Source organism: Monodon monoceros, unplaced genomic scaffold (genome assembly GCF_005190385.1).
Source record: "Monodon monoceros isolate NGI ecotype Baffin Bay Population unplaced genomic scaffold, NGI_Narwhal_1 Super_Scaffold_22, whole genome shotgun sequence".
In the NCBI taxonomy this organism is placed as follows: domain Eukaryota; kingdom Metazoa; phylum Chordata; class Mammalia; order Artiodactyla; family Monodontidae; genus Monodon; species Monodon monoceros.
In genome coordinates, this window is record NW_021703779.1 from 42,769,237 (window position 1) to 42,792,138 (window position 22,902).

At 48.4% G+C, this 22,902-nt stretch overlaps 1 protein-coding gene across 4 annotated transcripts; it reads right to left on the reverse strand.

Moving 5' to 3' along the window:
* Positions 1-227: 227 nt before the first annotated feature.
* Positions 228-14,432, reverse strand: TFE3 (transcription factor binding to IGHM enhancer 3). 4 transcript variants are annotated; one of them, XM_029240879.1, is made up of 10 exons: positions 14,039-14,284; positions 11,652-11,765; positions 10,375-10,678; positions 9,466-9,711; positions 9,283-9,387; positions 6,960-7,077; positions 6,546-6,602; positions 6,293-6,368; positions 5,157-5,304; positions 228-1,423 (listed from the first exon to the last, which is right to left on the reverse strand). In XM_029240879.1, exons 1-10 carry the CDS (start codon positions 14,152-14,154, stop codon positions 1,241-1,243), a joined length of 1,467 nt encoding a protein of 488 aa, XP_029096712.1. In that variant the 5' UTR covers positions 14,155-14,284; the 3' UTR covers positions 228-1,240. The 4 variants fall into 4 exon arrangements, with proteins under 4 accessions (XP_029096712.1, XP_029096710.1, XP_029096713.1 ...); XM_029240880.1 differs by lacking the exon at positions 228-1,423 and adding an exon at positions 2,827-4,672 and having other exon boundaries at positions 10,375-10,613; positions 14,039-14,432; XM_029240878.1 differs by lacking the exon at positions 228-1,423 and adding an exon at positions 2,832-4,672 and having other exon boundaries at positions 14,039-14,386.
* Positions 14,433-22,902: the final 8,470 nt, after the last annotated feature.

Consider the following 22,902-nt stretch of genomic DNA (forward strand, 5'->3'; position numbering starts at 1 on the left):
CTTTGCTGTGCAAAAGCTTTTAAGTTTCATTAGGTCCCATTTGTTTATTTTTGGTTTTATTCCCATTTCTCTAGGAGGTGGGTCAAAAAGGATCTTGCTGTGATTTACGTCATAGAGTGTTCTGCATATGTTTTCCTCTAAAAGGTTTATAGTGTCTGGCCTTACACTTAGGTCTTTAATCCATTTTGAGTTTATTTTTGTGTATGGTGTTAGGGAGTGTTCTAATTTCATTCTTTCACATGTAGCTGTCCACTTTTCCCAGCACCACTTATTGAAGAGGCTGTCTTTTCTCCATTGTATATTCTCGCCCCCTTTATCAAAAATAAGGTGATCATATGTGCGTGGGTTTCTCTCTTCTGCCCACTAATTTTAACATTTAGCGTTTAGCTGTGGATCCACTCCCCAGTATTACTGTGGTATTCTAATGGTAATTTTCTATTTATCTCATTCCTTCTATATTTATTATTTGGAATTCTAATGCAAGCAAGAGTTGTCCCATCTCCAGCATTTATTTACTTACCCAATTATATCACTGATATATATAAGCATGGAATCATGGATATTTAGTTTTTGGACTACAATACAGCACTATCATTTTTTTGTTGCTCAAATTGCTCCATATTTGGTTATTGGGAGTTCTTTCAGGTTGGCTCCTGCATCTTTATGACACACTCCCATCTTTTTTTGTTTAGATTCTTCCTTACTTTCTGGTACCACACAGTGCTCCAGGCTCATCATGTGTTTCCCTTCCCCGGCCTTAAAATCAGCCATTTCTCCAAGGATCCCTGGTTCCTTTCATTGGAGAATGGCATTTAGAAACCAAGATGTAGGTACTAGATGAGCTTGTTGCTTCTGGAATAGCACAATGTCCTGGCCTTCTCAGTGGGCAGACAGAAACTGTCCGAGGAGACCAAGAAGATATGACAGCTCAACCCAATGTGGGAGGGAGCTTCTAAGATGTCCCCCCCAGTGGTCCTACTGCTATTCATGATCTTGTGTAATCCTCTCCCGTGAGTAACTTGCTTATAACCAACAGAATGCCTCAATGGTGAGGGTATGTCACTTCCATGATTAGATTACAAGAGATAGTAACTTCTGTTTTGCTAGCAGACTCTTCTATTGCTGACTTTGATGAAGCAAAGTACATATGCTGTGAGCTGCCTCATGGAAGGAAAGGCACACATGGTAATGACTGAGTGCACCTCCAGCTGACAGCCAGCAAGGAACTGAGGCCCTCTGTTTAACAGGCTGCAGAGAACTGAGAACTGCCCCAAACAGTTGCATGTGAGTGCAAGTATGGAGCAGATTCTTCCCCAGTCTGGCTTTCAGATGAGTCCTCAGTCCTGTCCACACCTCCCCTGATTGTACCTTCTTGAGAGCCACTGGAGTAGAGGAGCCAGCTAAGCCAGCCTGGCTGCCTGACCTGCAAAAATTGGGAGATAATGAATGCATGATTTTTTAGCCACTAAGATTGTGGTAATTCGTTACACAGAAAGAGATAACAAACAGAGTATCCTTATTTGGATCCTAGAACAGAAAAAAAGACATTCATGGAAACACCAGTGAAATCCAAATAAAGTCTGGAGTTCCTAGTACTGTGCCGATGTGATTTTCTTAGCCTTAATAAATGTGCCATGGTTATTCAAGCTGTTAACATTAGGGGGAGCTGGATAACAGGTATGAGAACTCTCTACTGTCTTTGCCACACTTCTGTAAATCTAAAATTATTTCAGAATACAAAGTTAAAAAAAAACACTTCTGGGTATCACATGTTATCTTTGTAAAATAAAGAGAATATATCCAATTTGAGGAGAAAAAAAATAAAGCTATCAGGGAGCCACCAGTCTGGTGGTAGAGGTTCAGCAACCAGGCCCTAGGGCTCACAGTATGTTAGGCTAGAAAGGGGCAGGCAGCAAGTGTGGTGGTCACAGCCTGATGGGGGTGACACAGGACCAGGCCTGATACCTGTCCTGGGAGTCAGTTCAGTTGAGAAATTCCGGGAATATTTTTTCCCCAGCCTAAGATACTTGTGTCTGTTCACTTCCATTTAAATTCCCCACAAATGTCAACACCTGTTCCAAAACCGAGTTGTTTGCTTGTTCCTCTACCTTTACGGTTTTTGTCTTTGCCATTTCCACCATCTGGAATACCTCTACTGTCTGCCAGGAGATATCCTCATATACTTCCTTATCAGCTTCAAAAGTGAACTTGCGGGCTTCCCTGGTGGCGCAGTGGTTGAGAGTCCGCCTGCGGATGCAGGGGACACGAGTTCGTGCCCCGGTCCGGGAAGATCCCACATGCCGCGGAGCGGCTAGGCCCGTGAGCCATGGCCGTTGAGCCTGCGCGTCTGGAGCCTGTGCTCCGCAACGGGAGAGGCCACAACAGTGAGAGGCCCGCATACCGAAAAAAAAAAAAAAAAAAAAAAAGTGAACTTGCACGAAAACCTTCATTGGCCCGTCTGTCCTCAATGACATTGTTCAAACCAGAGCCCTCACTTACCTAACTTTACCATTTAGCGCTTCATCCATTTACCAGCTGTATATCGTCAGATAGTTACTTAAACCCTGTTCTATTCGTGTTTCTTCAAACGTGAAATAGGAGTAAGAATCAGTACTTTCTTGATGAATATTCCTTAGAATAATAAATTGGGTAAAACAGTTAGGAGGCTGCCTAGCAGATAGTCAAGGACTGATTGCTTTTGTTTGTACACTGTTTTCTCCAGCCCCTCTATCTAAATCCTTGTACCCATCCCACTCAAATCTGTTTCTTCCAAGAACCTCATGAGCCATGCTCATTGCACAGACAAAAAGCAAGGACAGGAGACTCTTTGCCAAAGTTAAAAGCGCATCAAACACGCCTAGCATTTATTATCTTAATCACAAACCTACAGACCCCTTAGTACACCCTCCTCGGGGCTCGGCCCCAACAATCCAAAGCTGACAACCTTGGGTGTATGGGGTAGGAGGGATGGGGATGGGCAGGGAGTGTCTCTTGATAACTCTGAAATGGGGAAGATTTCTCCAAATGGAGAACTAGGTGGAGGCCAGAGGTTGGGGGTGACCTAGCTTCTGAGTAGGGGGTCAGTAAAAAAATCTGATAAAGAGGGTGTATATATGTTTTTGCAATCCTCCCCCTAAGCCTCTGCCTTGGTGAGACAGGCTTCTACTTGTTCCTGGGCTGGGGAACTCCCTGGAAAGGCCCCTTCCTTTATCTTGTTCCTCTACATGTTGAAAAAGAGTACTGGGGTGCTGGTTCTGGGAACATGGACCCAGTACCCCCTTATCTCCATCACCTCCCCAATCTACCCTTCAAGGAAGGAGGTAAAACTCTGCCCAAGTGTGGGGGTCTAACTCTCACTCACTCCTGATCTAGGTCTGGAATGTCAACCCACAAGATTTCAAGATCTGCCCCCTTCTTCAAGGGCCAGGTCGGCTTAGAGCTCTCCTAGGTTAAGTCACAATGGTCCCAGGTTAAGGCGGGGGAGCTTAAGTACCACTCCTCCCTGCAGTGTGGAATGATTGGATGGGATGTTGCTAAGAGACGAGGGCTGTGATCTCCACAGAGTTGCCTGATCTTACTGACTCCTCCACTGAAATACCTGCGCCGGGCTGTTCCTATAGGGAAAGGGCGGGGCCTGACTCCTCCATTGCTAGAAGGCCAGGACTGAGTTCCCAGGTAAAGGGGTTGGCTCTCATCCTCAGTTCTGTTCCTTGCCTGCGCAGGGCAGGGTTCATGGGGAAGGGGCAGCGCTTAAACCCCCAGGGTGGGACCTCCATTTTGACTCCTCTTCCTTGCCAGGATAGACTAGACTGTTGGTTCCAAGAGAGGGAATGGAGCAGTATCCTGACACTCTTTATCCCAGGAAACATGGCTAGGACAGTCCCTAGGGGCCAGGGGCTTACCTCATCCTGTCTCCTTCCCTCACCTGGGCAAGGGCAGGTCCCACAGGGCAGGGGTGAGGCTGCGTTCTGCAAGAGACAGGCCCTGATGCCCCTACCTTCTCCATGTCTGAAATACCTGCATTGGCCTGTCCTGTGGGGAAGGGGTGGGGCCTCATCTGACTCCTCCTCCTTGCCTGGTTATAGGGGTGGGGCCTCATCAGTCTCCTCTTCTCCCAGTACACCTGGGCAGGGCAATCTCATGAAAAGGTGGGGGAAAAGGCGGGGCCTCATCCTGACATGTCCTCCTTTCCTGGGTGGGGAAGTCCCAGGGGAGGGGTGAGGCCTGATCAGGACTCCTCCTCCATGCTGAAGCTGCTGCGGCGACTGCTGGCCTTGGAGACTGCAGGGGATACTGAAGAAAGCAGGGGATCGGAGGCAGCCCGCAGTGGGGACAGGGCGCCCCCTGACAGTCCCCCCACCACCCCCTCCTCCTCCTCCATCAGAATGTCCTCCAGCCCCAGGTGGAAGGGGTCCCCCAGATCCCCCAGGTGGTCGCTGGGAAAGTGCAGGTCCAGAAGGGCATCTGAGGGTGGCGCTGGGGGCTGCTGATGGGGAGTACTCTGGGCAGGTCCCCCCGCTGCATGAAATGTTGCTGTGCCTGGCCTGCCCTCCTCTTCAACATCCAGCTGCTCTGGCTTGAGACTGTCAGAGGCTGAAGTTGTGGCCAGTGAGAGCAGCCCTGGGGTGGGAGGCACTGGCAGACCATGGATCTGGGCCTGCAGTTCTAGCTCCTGCAAAACGTAGGGGGGTGGGTGGTGGGGGTGGGATAAGATGGAGTTCAGAGTCCCTCAGAGGCAGAGGATATAACAGTTAAAAGTGTAGGCTGCGTGGGTTCGAATTCAGCCTCTGCCATTCACTAGTTGCGTAACTTCAGGCAAGTTGCTTACCGTCTCTGAGCCTCAGAGTCCCAACCTAGAAAGTGGGTATAATAATGGTCCCTGTCTCACAGGATTGTTGTGAGGATTAACTTAGTAAACGGAGATAAGGCTCTTGTCATAGTGCATGGCACAAGATAAAACACTGTGTCCATTAACCAATATTCATTATTATTCTTGCTAACGTTATGATTACTACTTAACATCATCATCATCATGTGAGTCAGGAAGCCTGGGGATCCCCCAAATATGCCAGAAGGAGAAATCCTAGCCTGTTCTCCCTCTGCCTCTGCCTCCAGGAAGCCCCCCTCACCCCTGCCACCGCCTTCTCCTTCCAGACCTGAATTCGGAGCTGCAGGCTGCGGTTGGCTTGCTCCAGGGATCGCTGCCGGCTCTCCAGGTCTTTGGAGCGCTGTTGCTCCTTCTGCAACTTGCGGATGTAATCCACAGAGGCTTTCAGGATGGTGCCCTTGTTCCAGCGCATCTCCCTGTGGGGCCCAAGGGGGAGGAAAGAAGGGAATGCTGCACATGGAGTCTCTCGGGAGCTGAAGGGGGCGATTGCACCAGGTAGATGGAGCACCCCGCCACATGCCTACAACTTGAGGCAGAGGGACATCAAGGGTACAGAATGCTCGGATGAAAACCACCTGCCTGGAACCTTCCAGTGATGCCCCATCACACCCCGAACCCAGAAAGCCCTCTCTGACCTGATCCCATACTGCTCCTCTTACCCATGCCCATCTGATTCATCTCACTGCAGCCACACTGGCTTCTCAATGCTCCTAGAACATGGAAAATCATTCCCACCTCAGGGCCTCCATCCCAGCTCTGCCCTCCACCTTGAACACTCTTCTCTCAGACACCCAGATGGTTCCTGCCTCACCTCTTTAGGCTCTTTATTCAAGTATTTCCTCATCAGTTGAGGCCTGCCCTGTCCCCACCCTCCTCACCCCAAACTGTGACCCTCCCCAATATCCCATCTTCCCTCCGTTCTTGATTCCTCTCCACAACACTCATCATAACCACCGGAGTTTACATATTTATCTTCTTTGCTGTCTGTCTGCCCCCACTAAAACATCAGTTCCATGAGGTCAGGGATTTTTGTGCATTTTGTTCCCTCTGGTATCCTCAGGGCCTAGCATGGTACCTGGCACAAAGCAGAAGCAGCTCAATACATTTTTTGAGTAAATAAAGGAGGTACTAAATAAGCGGAAAACTGTCTATGTCGTACAGGGGGGCAGATGACGTGGACCATAATGTCATGGACCATAATGTCATGCACCTAAAATTTTAGATGGGAACACGGTGAGGGGCTGCCACCCTGCTCAGGGTGAGGAAAGCTGGGTGAGAAAGGGGCAAAGGAGCAGGACTGCCTGGGTGGTTCCCACTTAGGGCGGGCCCACCCGGGAATGACTTTCAGGGAGTGGGGCCCCCACCCCACCTTCCACCGGCCTGGGGCTCCTGGCCCAGACTCACGGGTCACTGGACTTGGGGATGAGGGTGCCCAACTCCTTGATCCTGTCGTTAATGTTGAATCGCCTGCGACGTTCAACTTTGAAGGCGAGGGAGAGAAAGAGAAAGTGGGAAAGAGTCGTCAATAGGCTGAGAAGCGAAGAGGAGAAACTGGGGAATTGGGAGGCTGCTGCAGGGAGAGGCCCCCAAGGAAGGCCGGGCGCAGAGTGAGGCTGGGCTGCACAGCACGTGGGCAGGAGCACGCGCTCTCACTCACTCAGGTTGTGATTGTCTTTCTTCTGCCGTTCCTTCAAAAGGGCCTTGGCCTCTGTCTCTGGAAGAGAGTGCAGGAGGTGGTCAGGGCCTCTGGGCCTGGGAAAGATGACAGACGACGGTGGGCAGCATGTGCAGCCACTGGGGTAGGCTTTGGTGGGCGCAGGCAAGGGAAGTGCCACCATTTTTACAATTTTTAAAGAAGCCATGGTGACAGGCCACTTGTTAAACCCAAGAGGAGAGGGAGTGGAGTGAAAGCAGGACCACGGGCCATATGGACAAAGATGGCAAACAGCCCCCATTTCTGTCTGTTTAAACCCTCTTCCCTTAGAATCAGGCCTGACCCCCAGACCTGGTAGATATGGGGCTCACCCTGGGGTATATGATAATTGCACGGGGCCAAGACCCTAGTCCTTACCAGAGATCTCCCGTTTGATATTTGGCAGCTCAGCTGGACAGGAGTTGCTGACAGTGATGGCTGGCGTGGCCACGCCCTGACTACTGTACACATCAAGCAGATTCCCTGACACAGGCAGCTGCAGGCAGGGAGAGCAGAAAAATGATGGTTGGAAACAGACCCCAGGCTCGGCCCCTTCTTCGACCAGGTTCCTGACCCTCCACACACCCCAAAGATGGGCCCCCTCATGCAAGGATTGGCTGGCCCAGCATGGAAACCCTTCCTTCTCCTTCAAGGGAATTTCACACAGCCACTCAACAGGGAAGACAGGGTCAAGGGGACCTACCCTGCTTTGCTGGGGGACTAGAGCCTGCCTGGCCTGCTCATCATGTCCCCACAGCCCCTCGAATCCCCCAGTGACTTCTGAAGCCCTTCTCCCAAACCCCGGCACTGGCTCTGAGAAGTGCCAGAAAACCACCCTTCTCAGGTCTTTGTCAGCTCCAATGCAACATTTCAGCCCCTCCTAGAGCTACATTCCAACTCAGCATTCTTGGAACACTCCAACCCAGTCTTCTCAGACCTTGGGAAATTGTCATGGCAACATTCCACCCAAAATCTGGCCTTTCGGAGAGTTCCAGCCCAATCTCCAGTCTTTTGCTGTGACTGCGTTGCATATAGTCTCCGGCTGCCATGCACCGAAGTTCTGATCTGGCACCCTCTTGCACATTCTGATCTCTCAGGATTTCTCGTCCAACTACTCAACAAGCACTGTTTTTATGTCAGCCTAGTTTTTTTTTTTTTCTCTTTCACACTCTCCTGGATACACCCTAGGGCAATGAACTAATCCATAAGTAATCAGTCCCACCTCTTGATGAGTTTTCATCTCCTGAAACCCCCACTAGACTGCTGGATCCATCCAATCTCTAGCTGTGCCCAAATCAATGAAAAATCCTGATAAATTGGTACCATTTTTACATGTGCTTCTATCCTCTTGATAAGTTGGAAAGAAGTAAAGCTATAGGCACTTGGTATGTCCCAAAATGAGTTATGAGACTCTTGGAATGTTCAGAACCAGAATGTTAAAATTCATTGGTGCATCTCCTGCTCTAGAAAGTTTTATCAAGTCTTTACAAGGACCCAGCCTCTCGGCACAGTTCACTTTAAGAGATGTGGTATGTTCTAGTCACTTCAAGGTCCAGCCACATCAAATCTGGACACCTTTGGCATATTATGTTCCAATCACTTCATGGTCTGCGTGTGTCTTCATGACCTGAATGTCCTGGTACATTCAAAACGCTACAAGATAATCTGTATAACAGAGAGCTTCTCTGTTAATTTTGGCCTATGTTGTTAGAATTAAGATTATACCTTGCATGTTTAGAATAAGTTTCTGTCCATCTCTGCACTAAAAAATTTAGAGAGTTACAAGCTCGAAAGTGCTATAGAGAAACATCACTTAGGGGAGGAAGGTGGAAGTGTATTTATGTTGGAGTGTAAGCATGTGTGGAAGCCTCGCAGCACCAGGACTTGGCCCTGTTCTTAGAGCATCCTCTATCCATTCTCTACCTGTCCTGCTTCAAGAGTTCCAGCTGGCCTGCTGTGAAGCCAAGAGCTACTTTGGAGTGCTGGCTGCAGGATTAAGCCAATTCTTACGCAACTGACTCAGTTCTTAATGGCCATTTCTTCTAAAAAGTTTCTTTTGTGTGTTGGGGAGGGTGTGGGTCTTGGGATAGGGGTGAATTTGAGGTTTAAAGTTTAAACTAGAAATAAGATGGTGTGGTCTGCTTGCTCTCTGTTTAGATAGGCTTTAAGACCAATTGGATTTACATGGAGGCCAGGCCAGAGAATGGAAATCGATGACTTGTGTGCAGACAAGCATTTATCCAGGTTGCATTGTCCAAATTGGTTTTTAAAGCTCCAGGTTACGTTCTTACACAAAGAAAAACATTCAGTAAACATGAGACAAGTTTAGGAAAACTTAATAAAAAGAAACCTGTCTTATACTCAAAACAAACAAACAAACAAACAAAATGCTACAAGAGTCCCACCTCTTGGTCCCTCCCACAGTGAAGCTTCAGTGCTTCGGTATGCCTTAATAGCTCCATGAAGTCCCCACCGTGTAGATATCAAAATCTACAAGGTTCACCTCTCCATGCAGTGCAACATGGCCCCAGGGCACTGGTGTGCCCCATTCTCAACATACAGCCTCTATTTCTATCTCAGTACAATCCAAGGTGACAGTCTCTTGTGTACACAGCTAGCCTGCCCGGGTGTATATAAGATATCCCTCAGTGATAGACGGATGCAATAATTTTTAGACCAACCTCCCATCTCAGGGCCTCACCGTGCTGGGGAGCTGCAGCCCCGTGGTGCCTCCAGGCAGATAGCTGAGCATCTCATCGTTGTAACTGGACTCCAGGCTGATGATCTCATCGATGACATCATCAATCTGGGAGAAGAAATATGGAAGAGCCTTAGAAGAAGCTGGGGCAGGGGGAGCATGGGAGGGTCGTCTGCAGCCACTCACCTCCTTCTCTGAGCTAGACCCGATGGTAAGCAGTGCCATGGGGCTGTTGGGAGCACTGCCAGTGGGGCCAGTAGCATGGGCAGCCTCAGGGGCGGGAAGTGGCTGGGCACTAGCAGCCCCCGGTGGTGGGGTGAGGGCCTGGGACGCCAGCTTGGGCCCAAGTGTGGTGGACAGGTACTGCTTCACCTGCTGCCGGCGCGCCTGCTGCAGGTGGTAGCGCGTTGGGTTCTCCAGATGGGTCTGTACCTGTGGAATGTGGGGGAGACAGGATGGGAGGGAACAAGGTAGAACAGGGCTCAGAGGGGTGACTCTGAGCCCCAGCTTGCCCCTCAGAAGTCATCTGTTCCTAGGCTCAAGATGGCAAACGAGGCCCAGAATCTGAGAACCCTCTCCCACACCCAAATACTGATTAAAGTCTCCCCTAGGACCCAAACTCCCTTTCTCAGAGATCCTTCACAGCCCTCAAGATCTACCCATGGGTGGCAGAATCCTTCACAGTTTCTGGAGCACCCTGTCACAGTCCCCAAGAGGCCCCCCGCAAAGCTCGTGACCCCACCTAACAGACATGGGAACTATACATGGCTTCCCAAGACACTCCAATGGCCAAAGAATTCCTAATGCATAACCATATGTGAAGTGCTTCCTACAAAGCCACTTCACAGACTCCAGGGCCCACTCAGGGCACTCATGAGCCTCCATGATCCACCAAGACATCCTATGGCCCGCAAGAACCCCTCACAACTCCACAAGAACGCCTTGGAAACCCTAAACACAATGGGATACTAGCACAGCCCCCTTTTAACAGTACCTGAGACCTTCCTTAGAGCCCCTAGGACCTCGTCCCAAAGCCACCAGGACCAATCCTCAGTCACCAGGAGCCCCTCCCAGGGCCTCTGGATGTCACCTTACCTTGAGCACCTCCCTGGGCACCTGAGCAGGGGGAGGACGACCCAATGTGTGGCCCCCAGCAGAGACGCCGACCACAGAGATGGCAGGAGAGGCAGGTGCAGGACTAGGGAAGGGAGAGGCTGCAGCCTGTTCCCGACGCTCACGCCTCTCCTGCTCCTGGGCCTGGGCCCGCATTAGCTGCTGCCGCAGCAAGACCCGCGATGACGAAGACGACGACATGGCAGGGGTCCTGGAGCCCCCTGCAGAAGGTGATGCAGAGAGTGTAGCTGGGGTGGCTGGGGTGGCCTGCAGTGATATTGGGAGGCTGTGGAATGGGAAATACGGGGCCACAGGTAAGCTAAAAGTCTCGGCCCAAGCCTAAGGAGTCACCGTGCGATGAAGCAGACATAGGAACCTGGCCTGTTCTCTGCCTTAGAAGCCACAACGTGGAGGGGAGATAAAGGAACCAGACCTGGTCACAACCCTCAGGGGTCACAGTCTGGTGGGGGAACTTTAGCCTGCAGTCCTTATGGTGAAGCCTGGATTTGGGCCTGTTCATATATCAAGCGGAGATACCATTGTTCAGCTCTGCGAGCTATTTACAGGAGAGCAGAAGGAAACAGAATTGAGGTTGTGGGAGTAGATACGGACACGGAGGGCTCATTAAGCTCAATTTGGGGCTGGAGATGCTCCCTGAGCTCCTGGGGGTGGGCATCAGGCTATATGGGCAACCGCAGGCCCTTCTTCCTCCCCTGCCTGGGCCTCTGGTCCCAGGAGCTAGTCAGTCTTGAAAATCTCAGAGATTTCACAATCCTCCCTTCCTGCCCCTCTTCCAGGTCCCCTCCCCTCTCTTAGAGCCCAGGCCCATGACTCAGCACATTTAGACTTTCAAGCTTGGGGGAAAGAAGAGACAAGCAGGGGTTCTTCAAGGGCTGGGAGTGGGTGAATTTGTTGAGTTGGGGGGAGGGTGACCAGGGGTTATGGGAACGGCTCCGCCTACTTGGGGGCTGGGCCTGAGCAGGCCACGCCCTGTGTCTGGGAACTCCAGGCACGCTGCAATTTTTATCTATGAATGGATGTGCAGGTGGGGGAGGAAGCAGGGGAGATTTTGTCCGAGATACTAGAATCCTAGCTTGGCCTCCTGCTTTCCACATGCTCTTTCTGGCTCTTAATTTTACTATCTGAAAAATTCAGGCTGGTGAGAGAATGGGTTGGGCTGGCACTGAGGGCCTCTGCCCATCAAGAGGGGATGCAGGGGCCTGAGGAACTGGGAGGGGAGTCAGAGAGAAGAGACATACCTTGAGCGTAGCGATAGGGGCTGGCTTTTGAGCTCGTAGAAGCTGTCAGGATCAAGGACGTTTTCTAATTCGATGTCAGCAACAATCCCGGATTCCGGAAGCAAAGAGTTCAGGCTGAGGGTGGGGGGAAGGCAGGGTGATGGTCAGTGATTGTATGGAGACGTCATTCCCCTGAGAGAGACAGAGACAGAGACAGAAGAGAAAAGAAGAGGAGAGAAGCATACGCCAGGAGAGAGGAGAATAGAGCGTATCCCTCACATTCAGCCACTTTGCTGAAACCGCCACCATGAATCCCCACGTCTTCTCCCCTCTCCACTCTCTTTTGCTCCGTGTTACCCATAGTTCCTTAAGATTAAAAATAATAAGCTTGAACCCCAGATCCTCGATCTAACAATCACCTGGGTGTACAACCTGGGTTTCAGGAGACTAGAAACGAAGAATTGAGGAATGACAATTCACTTTGTGGGATTCCTGACTTTGCATTCAGAGTTCTCCCAGCCCCCACACCCCCCATTGTTTTCCTGGCTGCTGAATGTGAGACCACATAGGTCCACAGGCATACTGCACGGTAGGGGCTTCCCTCGGCAGAACAGTCCATTGTAACACAAACTGAATGCATCACAAAGAGAACTGGGGTAGCTGATTCACTTTACTGAAGGATCCACTACTTCCCAAAAGAGCTCCCGGCCACCAACCCTGCCCCAGCCAGAGTTTGTGGGATGTGAACACGCATCCAAAAACAAGATGGAAATAACAAAGGCTCCCCTCAGTCCAACAATCTGGATTGACAAGAGGGAGAATTTGGGTGGATGATCTGCTTTATAGGAACATTCTTTTCTTGGTCAGAGGAGCTTACCCAGCACTCTCGTTTTTTCGATACATCAAAACACAAACACACCTCCAATACCAACACCCACTGACACACAAACTAAGAAGCCATGTACACCAGTCCCTTTCAACTATCGCCACTACTGTGATGATCTAGGTTGCTATAAAGGTATCAGGAGATGGTAAATTCATATATTGAAAGGCTCCTGCTCAACCCTCCATGCTGGCTGCAAGACCCTAGTGTGTAGGGGACATTAACATGCAGGCAGATAGATATGCATCCTTGAATTTAGTCAAAGATTTAGAATCCTGGAATTGTCGTTGAATTGCCCCTCCCCAAGAATCTGTCTTCCTCCCTTTCCGCACTCACAGACGGGGCCCTAAAACCACCCCAGGAAGTCGGGAAGAGGAAGCTGGGGAGCCGCTGAGCTCAGCACAATCCCACGCAGAAAGTAGGCGAAGCCCCCTCCCATGCTCACACTTCCATTGCACAGAAGTTGGAAGAGGTGGGCACTGGAATGAGCAGGGTATGGACAGAGAAGGCTGGGGCTTCCAGGCCCACTGATGGAAGTGAGGCTAAGAGGTCAGAGAGGACCCACCCAGGCAGGGATGGTGCAATTGGTGCTCATTCCAGCTCTAGGGTCAGATTCAAGATTGCCCCCAGGGCCTGAGAGACAGACTGGGAAGCTGAGATAAAAAAAAAAAAAAACCTCTGTGTCTGTGTGTGTGTAGGGGGTGAAAAGAGCTGGCTGAGAGGCTAGGGCAGGTGGCAACAAGAACAAGACCCTCCTCTGGGTTCCCAAATAAGGTCTGAGGCCTTCTCTGGGCTAAGAGGTAGCACCATCTCCATTGCCTGTCTGTCTGACTGTTTCCCATTCAAGCCCCTATGGGGTGTGGGAAGAGGGCTTTTCCACTACCCAGCTGGATGGGTGGGCAGGCGAAGGGATTATTCTGATCAAGTCTTGATGAATGTTGCTTTTCTTGTTCACTCACACACACTCACAAGGCTGGTCCCACGCAGTATATCCGAGATACCCCCAAATCCCTCCAGAGTCATTTTATCCCCAAACACAGCCTCCAGCAACCAGCCACTGGGAGTCACCAAGCTCCCAAGACAACACCTCTATCTCCCAGGACGCCTTCTCTGAGGGAAAAAGTCCCTTAAAAATCAGTGCCCCACCTACAGAGTGCCCCCTCAAATTCATTCCCCTCATATCTGACTCAAAGACCCCAAATTCAGCCTCTAGTCAGAGTCTCAGTCCCTGAAGTTCAGCTACCCTAGACTAGTTTTTGGACACAACAGAATCAGCCCCTCGAGACCGAGTCAAGGGCCCCCGCCAAATCTGAACTAGGCCTCCCTTACTGCACTTCCACGACTCCTTTAAGCCTCAGTCCAAGCAAGCCACCGCCAGATTCCTTAGGTGCCCCCCCAAGTCAGGCGCTCAGACGTCCTCCAAGACTAGGCCGGGGCCTCCAATCACAGTCCTGGGCCCCCGCTGCCCCCAGATAAGGCCCCCAGGAATCCCAGTTAGCACTACCGGTCCCAGGCGGTCCCGCACCTGAGCAGCTGGGCCGAGTCGGCCGGCCTGCGCTCCTCCAACAGCACGAACACGGCTCGAGGGCCCTCCGCGCTGGCCTCTACGCCGTCCCGAGCTGGCTCGGCCGCATGAGACATGACGCCCGGCCCCGGGCGAGCCCTGCCAGGCCGGTCGGGCCTCGGCCCGGTCCCCCTAACAAAATAAGAGTCCCCCTCCCCCGCTCGCCACCGCCTCCTCCGCTAAGCCATGGAGCGAGCTCTGCGCGGGCGGGCGGCGTCGGGGAGATGGGATGGGCTGTGAGTCATCCCCCGCCCAGAACGGACCAAACCGCCCCCCCAACCTAACCCCGGACGACCGCCCTCCTCCCCCTCGTCCTCTTCCCCCTCCTCCCTGGGCTGGGGAAACTCCACAGGAAGTGACCGCACTGAGGATAGACAGCTCGCTGGGCCACGCCCTCTGGGTGAGGCGGCCAATCGTTGAGGGGTGGCTCAAGGGCCCGCCCTAAGCTACGCCTCCGAAGCCGAGAGAGAACTGGATTCCGCAGGCCCTTATTCCGAGAAGGGGGCACCGAGGCCACGCCCTCAGAGACAGAGGCAAATCAATGAGAGGTAATTAGATTGAACCACGCCTCCTCTTCTCAAATTATCCCTCCGCAAGATATTAAACCGCTCCTTGGGTCTTCTGCGCCTGCGTACTGATGGCCAGTCTGCGCGCGGAGGGTCTCCAGGACATGCTTCTAGCTTCGGAAACGCGCCCTCTATAGGCCAATATTCATAGTATCCACTCTCTAAACCGCGCTACAACTTTGATCTAGCGGTGCCTCCTCAGCCAAAGCCATAGCCTTGAGGCCTAGGCAGCTACATTCCCGGAAGGTGCGCGCCAGAAACCCCACCCTTTTGGTACCTACAGTCCAGCCGCCCAGCTGGTTTTCCTGGAAGCGGTCCGCTTACTCTATGTCATTTAGAGCGGTTGTTGTACTAGGTCGTTGCGCTGCACTGTACGTGCTTAGTGAATCCTTGGCAGATGGATGCATAAGTGGAAGGATGGAAATTAGATCTGGCCCCTTCTGTGGTTGACTTCTGGAATTATAAAGACCAAGGTTTGAATATGGGCAAGGGACTTCCCCTCTCTGAGCCTCAGCTTTACTGGTCTGTCAAATGGGGGTCATAATACCTGTTTGACAGGGTTGTTATGAGGATTGGAGGTTGTTTTTGAATAGTGCTAGCAGGTTGTTTGACATACAATAATCTCTCCAAAAATTGATTCACTCATTTGAGCACTGATTTAACATTTATTGAGCTCCTCTGTGTGCTAGATACATGCAAGCCGGCTTGCACACAGCAGAGGGTCCCACCCATACGTTCAGATGCACAGTCAGCTCACAAAATACCCAGACCTACAACCTTCCCTTTATCCCTCCCAACATCCCGAGATCATGCCCATCAGTTGGACCACTGGGAACTTCGCTGAGCGCCCATTTGCCTTGCACCTTCCTGTATTGGCACCCTTATTTCCCAAGTTGGCTTGGTAAACACGCACATCCCCATACGCTCACACACAAACATTACCCACATAATAAAGACAATTCTTCCCAAAATTAATCTTTAAAAAATCAATACATTACCAATAAAATTTGCAAAATGAAACTTGTAGACCTGATGTTAAAATTCCTACGGTGCCTTAAATACACAAGAATATCTAATTTTATAAAAGAAAAAGAAAGAGGAGGGCGTCATCTTACCAGATTCAAAATATCTGACAAAGCTCTAGTTATTAAAACATTGCGGGACTTCCCTGGAGGTCCAGTGGTTAGGACTCCGCGCTTCCACTGCAGGGGGAGCGGGTGGATCCCTGGTTGGGGAACTAAGATCCCGTGTGCTGAGCAGCCAAAAATAATAAAATAAAATAAAATAAAATAAGCACAGGGAAATACAACCATAAAAAGAAACATCGTGATATGGGAGTAGGAATAGAAAACTAGATCAGTGATACAGAAAAAAAAATCCAAAAATCGACCTAGGTATTGTGGGAATTCATAAATGACAAAAGTGGTATTTCAAGTCACTGGGAGAGAGATGAACTATTTACTAAAGTAGTTTGGGGAGAAATGACTGTCTTTTGGGGGGAGGGATTAGATTCCTAATTTACTCAATTCAGAAAAATTAATTCCAGATTGGCTAAAGACCTAACCATTAAAAAAGAACCTATAAAAAATATCAGAACAGGGCTCCCCTGGTGGCGCAGTGGTTGACAGTCCGCCTGCTGATGCAGGGGACACGGGTTCGTGCCCCGGTCCGGGAAGATCCCACATGCCGTGGAGCGGCTGGGTCCGTGAGCCATCGCCGCTAAGCCTGCGCGTCCAGAGCCTGTGCTCCGCAACGGGAGAGACCACAACAGTGAGAGGCCCGCGTACCGCAAAAAAAAAAAAAAAATATATATATATATCAGAACAAAATATATTTGGAGACTATGTTTAAGTCTTTGGCAAAAAAGTAGGCCTTCTTAAACAGGATACAAAAAGCGAAAGCTATAAAGAAAAGTAACAATAAGCAACATTTACCGGTCATTCTTGGCATTTTATCTGTATTCATTCATTTTAATCCTCACAACAGACCTCTGAGGAGGGTTCCATTTATTTTCCCAACCTACAAATTAGGAAACCAAGGTACAGCAAAGTTAAGTCACTTGCCCTAGGTCACACCAGTTTATAAAACCTGGGATTGGAACCCAGGCACACTTTTTAAAAAAAATTTTTTTTTGTATTTTTCTTAGTTTGAATGAGGCTGCCATCTTCTTTTTTTTTTTTTTTTTTTTTTTTTTGTACGCCGGCCCTTTCCTGTTGTTGCCCCCGCCGCTGAGGGAAGGCTCCGGACGCGCAGGCCCAGCGGCCATGGCTCACGGGCCCAGCCGCTCCGCGGCATGTGGGATCTTCCCCGACCGCGGCACGAACCCGCCTCCTCTGCATCGGCAGGCGGACTCTCAACAACTGCGCCACCAGGGAAGCCCGAGGCTGCCATCTTTTTTTCCATTTATTTATTTATTTTATTTATTTATTTTTGGCTGCATTGGGTCTTCATTGCTGCGTGCTCTCTGTCTCTGTCTCTCTCTGGAAGCTGGGGTTTCATTGCAACGCAACTGAGGAGCGGGGTGAATGGGAGATATGTAGGGAGAAGAGAGGGCAGTTGGATGGTGAAATTGGGGATGTTTATAGAGAGATATGAGGGGTGATTGAGGGTGGTTTGGGGTGAGGTTGGGGTCTATTACAGGACAGTTGGCACACCACTAAAGGACCACCACGTCTTCAAGAGGAATGGGGCTGTTAGAGGACAGTTTAAGAGTGCAGGTGGCAGCTATTGGAGGGTAAATTGGGAATACTCTCTGGGGGATTGGAAGATGGTTTGAGATGCAGTTGGAGGGACTATGGAAGGTTAGTGTGTGGTCTTTTGTAATTTAAGGAGTTGTTAATAGAACTGTTAACTGTCATAGGATAGTGTGGTAGCCTAATGCCCCCCCAAAAAGATATCCATGTCCTAATCCCTGGAACCTGTAAATGTTACCTTATACGTCAAAAAAAAAAATGGTTTGCACATGTGATTAAATTAAGGATTTTCAGATAGAGAGATTATCCTGGATTATCTGAATGGAACCTAATTGTAACCCCTAATTGTAAGCCCTTATAAGAAGAAAGAAGAGAGACAGATTTGACAAACCATAAAGGAGAAGGCATTGTGACCACAGAAGCAGAGATTGTAGTGATATGGCCACAAGCCAAGGAATGCCAGCAGCCACCAGAAGCTGGAAGAGGCAACAGATTCTCCCCTAGAGCCTCCAGGGAGAGTATGGCCCTGCTGACTCCTTGATTTTGCCCAGTGGAATTGATTTTGGACTTCTGGCCCCCAGAACCATGAAAGAGTAGATTTCTTTTTTTTTTTTTTTAATTTTTGACCGTGCCACGCAGCATGTGGGATCTTAGTTCCCCAGCCAGGGATCAAATGCACTCCCCCTGCATTGAAAGTGTGGAGTCTTAACCACTGGACCGCCAGGGAAGTCCCATAGATTTCTTATATTTTTAATCCACCAAATTTGTGGTAATTAGTTACAGCAGCCACAGGAAACTAATATAGATTTTGGTACCTGGATATGTGATGCTGCAGTGTCTTAGTCTGCTAGGGCTGTCATAACAGAATACCACAGACTGTAGTATTAAACAACAGAAATTTATTTTCTCACAGTTCTGGAGGCTAGAAGTCCGAGATCAAGGTGCCATCTGAGTTGATTTCTGATGAGAGCCGTCTTCCTGACTTGCAGATGACTGATATTTGCTGTGTCCTCACGTGGTCTTTCCTTTGTGCATGTGCACTCCTGGTGTCTCTTCCTCTTCTCATAATGACACCATTCCTATTGGATAAGGGCTCCACCCTTATGACCCCATTCAACCTTAATCATCTGCTTAAAAACCCTATTTCCAAATACAATCATTTGGGGGGTTAGGGCTTCAACAAATGAATTGGGGGGGGTTGAACACAATTAATTCCATAACGTGTTGCAACAAATACCTAAAAAAATTGAAGTGGCTTTGGAATTGGATAGTGGGTAGAGGCTGGAAGAATTTTGAGGCACATGATAGAAAAAGCCTAGATTGCCTTGAATAGACTGCTAGGAAAAATATGAATGTTAAAAGCACTGCTGGTGAAGGCTCAGAAGGAAATGAGGAGCACAGTAGAGAAAGCATACATTGTCTCAGAGAATACGTATATCATCATAAACAGAATATTGGTAGAAATATTAATGTTACAGGTGCTGCTGTTAACAGGGCTCAAGGAAATGAGGAACATGTTATTGGAAACTGGAGAAAAGAAAATCCTTATTATATAAGGCAGAAAACTTAGCTGAATTGTGTCCTACAGTTGTGTGGAAAGCAGAGCTTGTAAGTGATGGACTTGAATATTTAGCTGAGGAGATTTCCAACGAAAATGTTGAGGTACTGCCTGGTTTCTTCTTGCTGCTTGTAGTAAAATGTGAAAGGAAAGAGATAAATTGAGGGAAGAACTGTTAAGCAAAATGGATCCAGGATTTGATAATTTGGAAAATTCTCAGGCTGTCCAGATTGTAAAAGACATAAAATTTAGGAGATTCACTGTCAGGAAAGTATGCTCTGGAGAGAAAGCCAAGGGTGTGGCTGGACAGCCTTTTGCTAGTACTAAAGAGATTTTGTGCGTGACTCATGGATCCTCTCAACCATCTCAGTAGAAGTCAGGAATAGAGATGGGATTATCCATGAAAATTTTGAGGAGGACCCTCTTGTCTAATGATGTGAATCCTTGTGCCTTCCATGGGAGATCCAAAAGATTTTTCAGAATGTTATACTGACGGAAACACTGCCTGATTGGCTTGAAAAAAAAAAGAGATAGGATGAAATTAAGGAAGGATTTTGGACTCCCAAAATTTTACTGGAAGGATACAGGCTAAAACTACTCAGCAGCAAACATGTGCTACCCTTCAAGGGAAGGAAAGAATGACTCTGAGGACACAGCCTTGAGCCCAGAGGTAGAGCATCAAGCCACAGAGGATTTATTATTCCCAGGCCTTGAAACTGAATGAAACTTGCCTTGCTGGATTTCACCATTTCCTGGGACCAGTGACACTTTTTTTCCTTCCGTTTTCTCCCTTTTGGAATAGGAATGTCTATAACTCTCATCCTATGCCTGTCCCACCACTGTGTTTTGGGAACAGATAACTTGTTTTCTAGTTCCACAAGTCCAGAGCTGGAGAGTAATTTTGCCTCAGGGTGGATCATACCCAGAGGCCCACTCATACCTGATTTAGATTATTTAGATGATGAGATTTGAAACTTCTGAGCTGATGATATTAAAGTCAGATTTTGAACTTGAGTAGATGCTGTAATGGGTTGAAATTTTGGGAGTATTGGGATAAGGTACGTGTGTTTTTCACATAGAGTGGATGTGCATCTTTGGAGGCCAAATGGTGTACTGTTGTAGGCTGAATGATGCCACCACCAAAGATATGCACATACTGATTCCTGGAACCTTTGAATGTAACTTAGATGGAAGAAAGAGAAGAAAAGAAAAAGAAAAGGGACTTTGCAGTTTGTAGATGTGATTAAGGTAAGAATTTTGAGATGGGGAGGTTATCTTGGATTATCCAGGTGACTCTAATCGTAACCATAGTGTCCTCGTAAGAGGGAGGCGGAAGCAGATTTGACAGAAAAGAAGGCAATGTGACAATCAAGCAGAGATTGTAGTGATGTGGCCACAAGCCAAAGAATGCTGATAGCCACCAAAAGAGGAAGAGGCAACAAGCAGATTCTCTCCTAGAGCCTCTGAAGGGAGCATGACCTGGCTGACACCTTGATTTTGGTCTTTTGGCCCCCAGAACTGAGAGAATAAATTTCTTATGTTGTTTTAAAATTTTTCATATGTTTTAAACCACCAAATTTGTGGTAATTCATCACAGCAGCCACAGGAAGCTAATATAGATGGCTTAGGGGTAGATTTGGGGTTGTTGGAGGGACTTAGGTGTGTGCTTGGAGGTGATTGAGGGCAGTTTGAGGGTATAATTGGGGCATTTGAAAGTGTTTGGGTACAGTTGGAGCCATCAAAGGGAAGACTGAAGTGGGGTTGGGGGAGTCACCAGAGTGTGGTTTGGAGGTATGGTTCTTGAAGGGTGGTTTGGGTGGTACGATTGGAGAAAATTGGAAGATGTTTTGTGGGTATAGTTGCATGTCCCTTAGAATCCATGGGGAGATTGGTTGCAGGACACCCCCATGTGTGAATACCAAAATCCAAGGATGTGCGAGTCCCTTATATAAAATAGCATAGTACAGTTAGCCATCCGTATCCCTGGATGTGGGACCACTGGATATGGAGGCCAACTGCTATTTAAGACAGCTATAGCTGTCATTGAAGAGTGGTTTGGAGGTATAGTTTGGGGCTGTAGCTGTGGGACCAAGGGAAGGTAGTTAAGGAGTATTTAGAGGCAGAGTTGGGGGCTCTCGGAAGGGAAATTGGGGGGACGAGGTTTGTAATTGTTGGAGAGTAGTTTGGGATTAGAGTTGGGTATCACTGAAAGGGCACTTTGGGGATATTCTTGGGATTTAGAGGGCAGTTTGAGGGTAAAGTAGGGTCAGTTGGAAGGTTTGGGGATGAAGGTGAGGACCTGGTTGGGTAGTTTAGTGAGGAAGTTTGAGGATCAATAGTGTGGTTTGGGGATATAGTTGAAGGTTGGTGGGTACAGTCTGGGATGCAGTTTAGCGGCCTGTTTTGAGGTCTGGATGTCAGAGGGATTTTATGCGTTATAGTTGAGGAGCTATTAGTGGGTGATTTGGGGGGCAGTGAAAGATCATTGGAATACTATTCTCAGCAATAAAAGGGACAAACTGCTGATACATGCTACAACATGACTGAACCTCAAAAACATTATGCTAAGTGAAAGAAGCCAAATACCAAAAATCCACATATTGGATTTAAAAGGCAAATCTATAGAGACAGAAAGTAGATTAGCAGTTGCCTGGGAGTGGGAATGGGAACAGAGATTTTTTTTCTTTTTTTAACATCTTTATTGGGGTATAATTGCTTTACAATGGTGTGTTAGTTTCTGCTTTATAACAAAGTGAATCAGTTATACATATACATATGTTCCCATATGTCTTCCCTCTTGCGTCTCCCTCCCTCCCACCCTCCCTATCCCACCCCTCCAGGCTGTCACAAAGCACCGAGCCAATATCCCTGTGCCATGCGGCTGCTTCCCACTAGCTATCTACCTTACTACGTTTGTTAGTGGGTATATGTCCATGACGCTCTCTCGCCCTGTCACAGCTCACCCTTCCCCCTCCCCATATCCTCAAGTCCGTTCTCCAGTAGGTCTGCGTCTTTATTCCTGTCTTACCCCTAGGTTCTTCATGACATTTTTTAAAAAATTCCATATATATGTGTTAGCATACGGTATTTGTCTCTCTCTTTCTGACTTACTTCACTCTGTATGACAGACTCTAGGTCTATCCACCTCATTACCAATAGCTCAATGTCGTTTCTTTTTATGGCTGAGTAATATTCCATTGTATATATGTGCCACATCTTCTTTATCCATTCATCCGATGATGGGTACTTAGGTTGTTTCCATCTCCGGGCTATTGTAAATAGAGCTGCAATGAACATTTTGGTACATGACTCTTTTTGAATTTTGGTTTTCTCAGGGTATATGCCCAGTAGTGGGATTGCTGGGTCATATGGTAGTTCTATTTGTAGTTTTTTAAGGAACCTCCATACTGTTCTCCATAGTGGCTGAACCAATTCACATTCCCACCAGCAGTGCAAGAGTGTTCCCTTTACTCCACACCCTCTCCAGCATTTACTGTTTCTAGATTTTTTGATGATGGCCATTCTGACTGGTGTGAGATGATATCTCATTGTAGTTTTGATTTGCATTTCTCTAATGATTAATGATGTTGAGCATTCTTTCATGTGTTTGTTGGCAGTCTGTATATCTTCTTTGGAGAAATGTCTATTTAGGTCTTCTGCCCATTTTTGGACTGGGTTGTTTGTTTTTTTGTTATTGAGCTGCATGAGCTGCTTGTAAATTTTGGAGATTAATCCTTTGTCAGTTGCTTCATTTGCAAATATTTTCTCCCATTCTGAGGGTTGTCTTTTGGTCTTGTTTATGGTCTCCTTTGCTGTGCAAAAGCTTTGAAGTTTCATTAGGTCCCATTTGTTTATTTTTGTTTTTATTTCCATTACTCTAGGAGGTGGGTCAGAAAGGATCTTGCTGTGATTTATGTCATAGAGTGTTCTGCCTATGTTTTCCTCTAAGAGTTTGATAGTGTCTGGCCTTACATTTAGGTCTTTAATCCATTTTGAGCTTATTTTTGT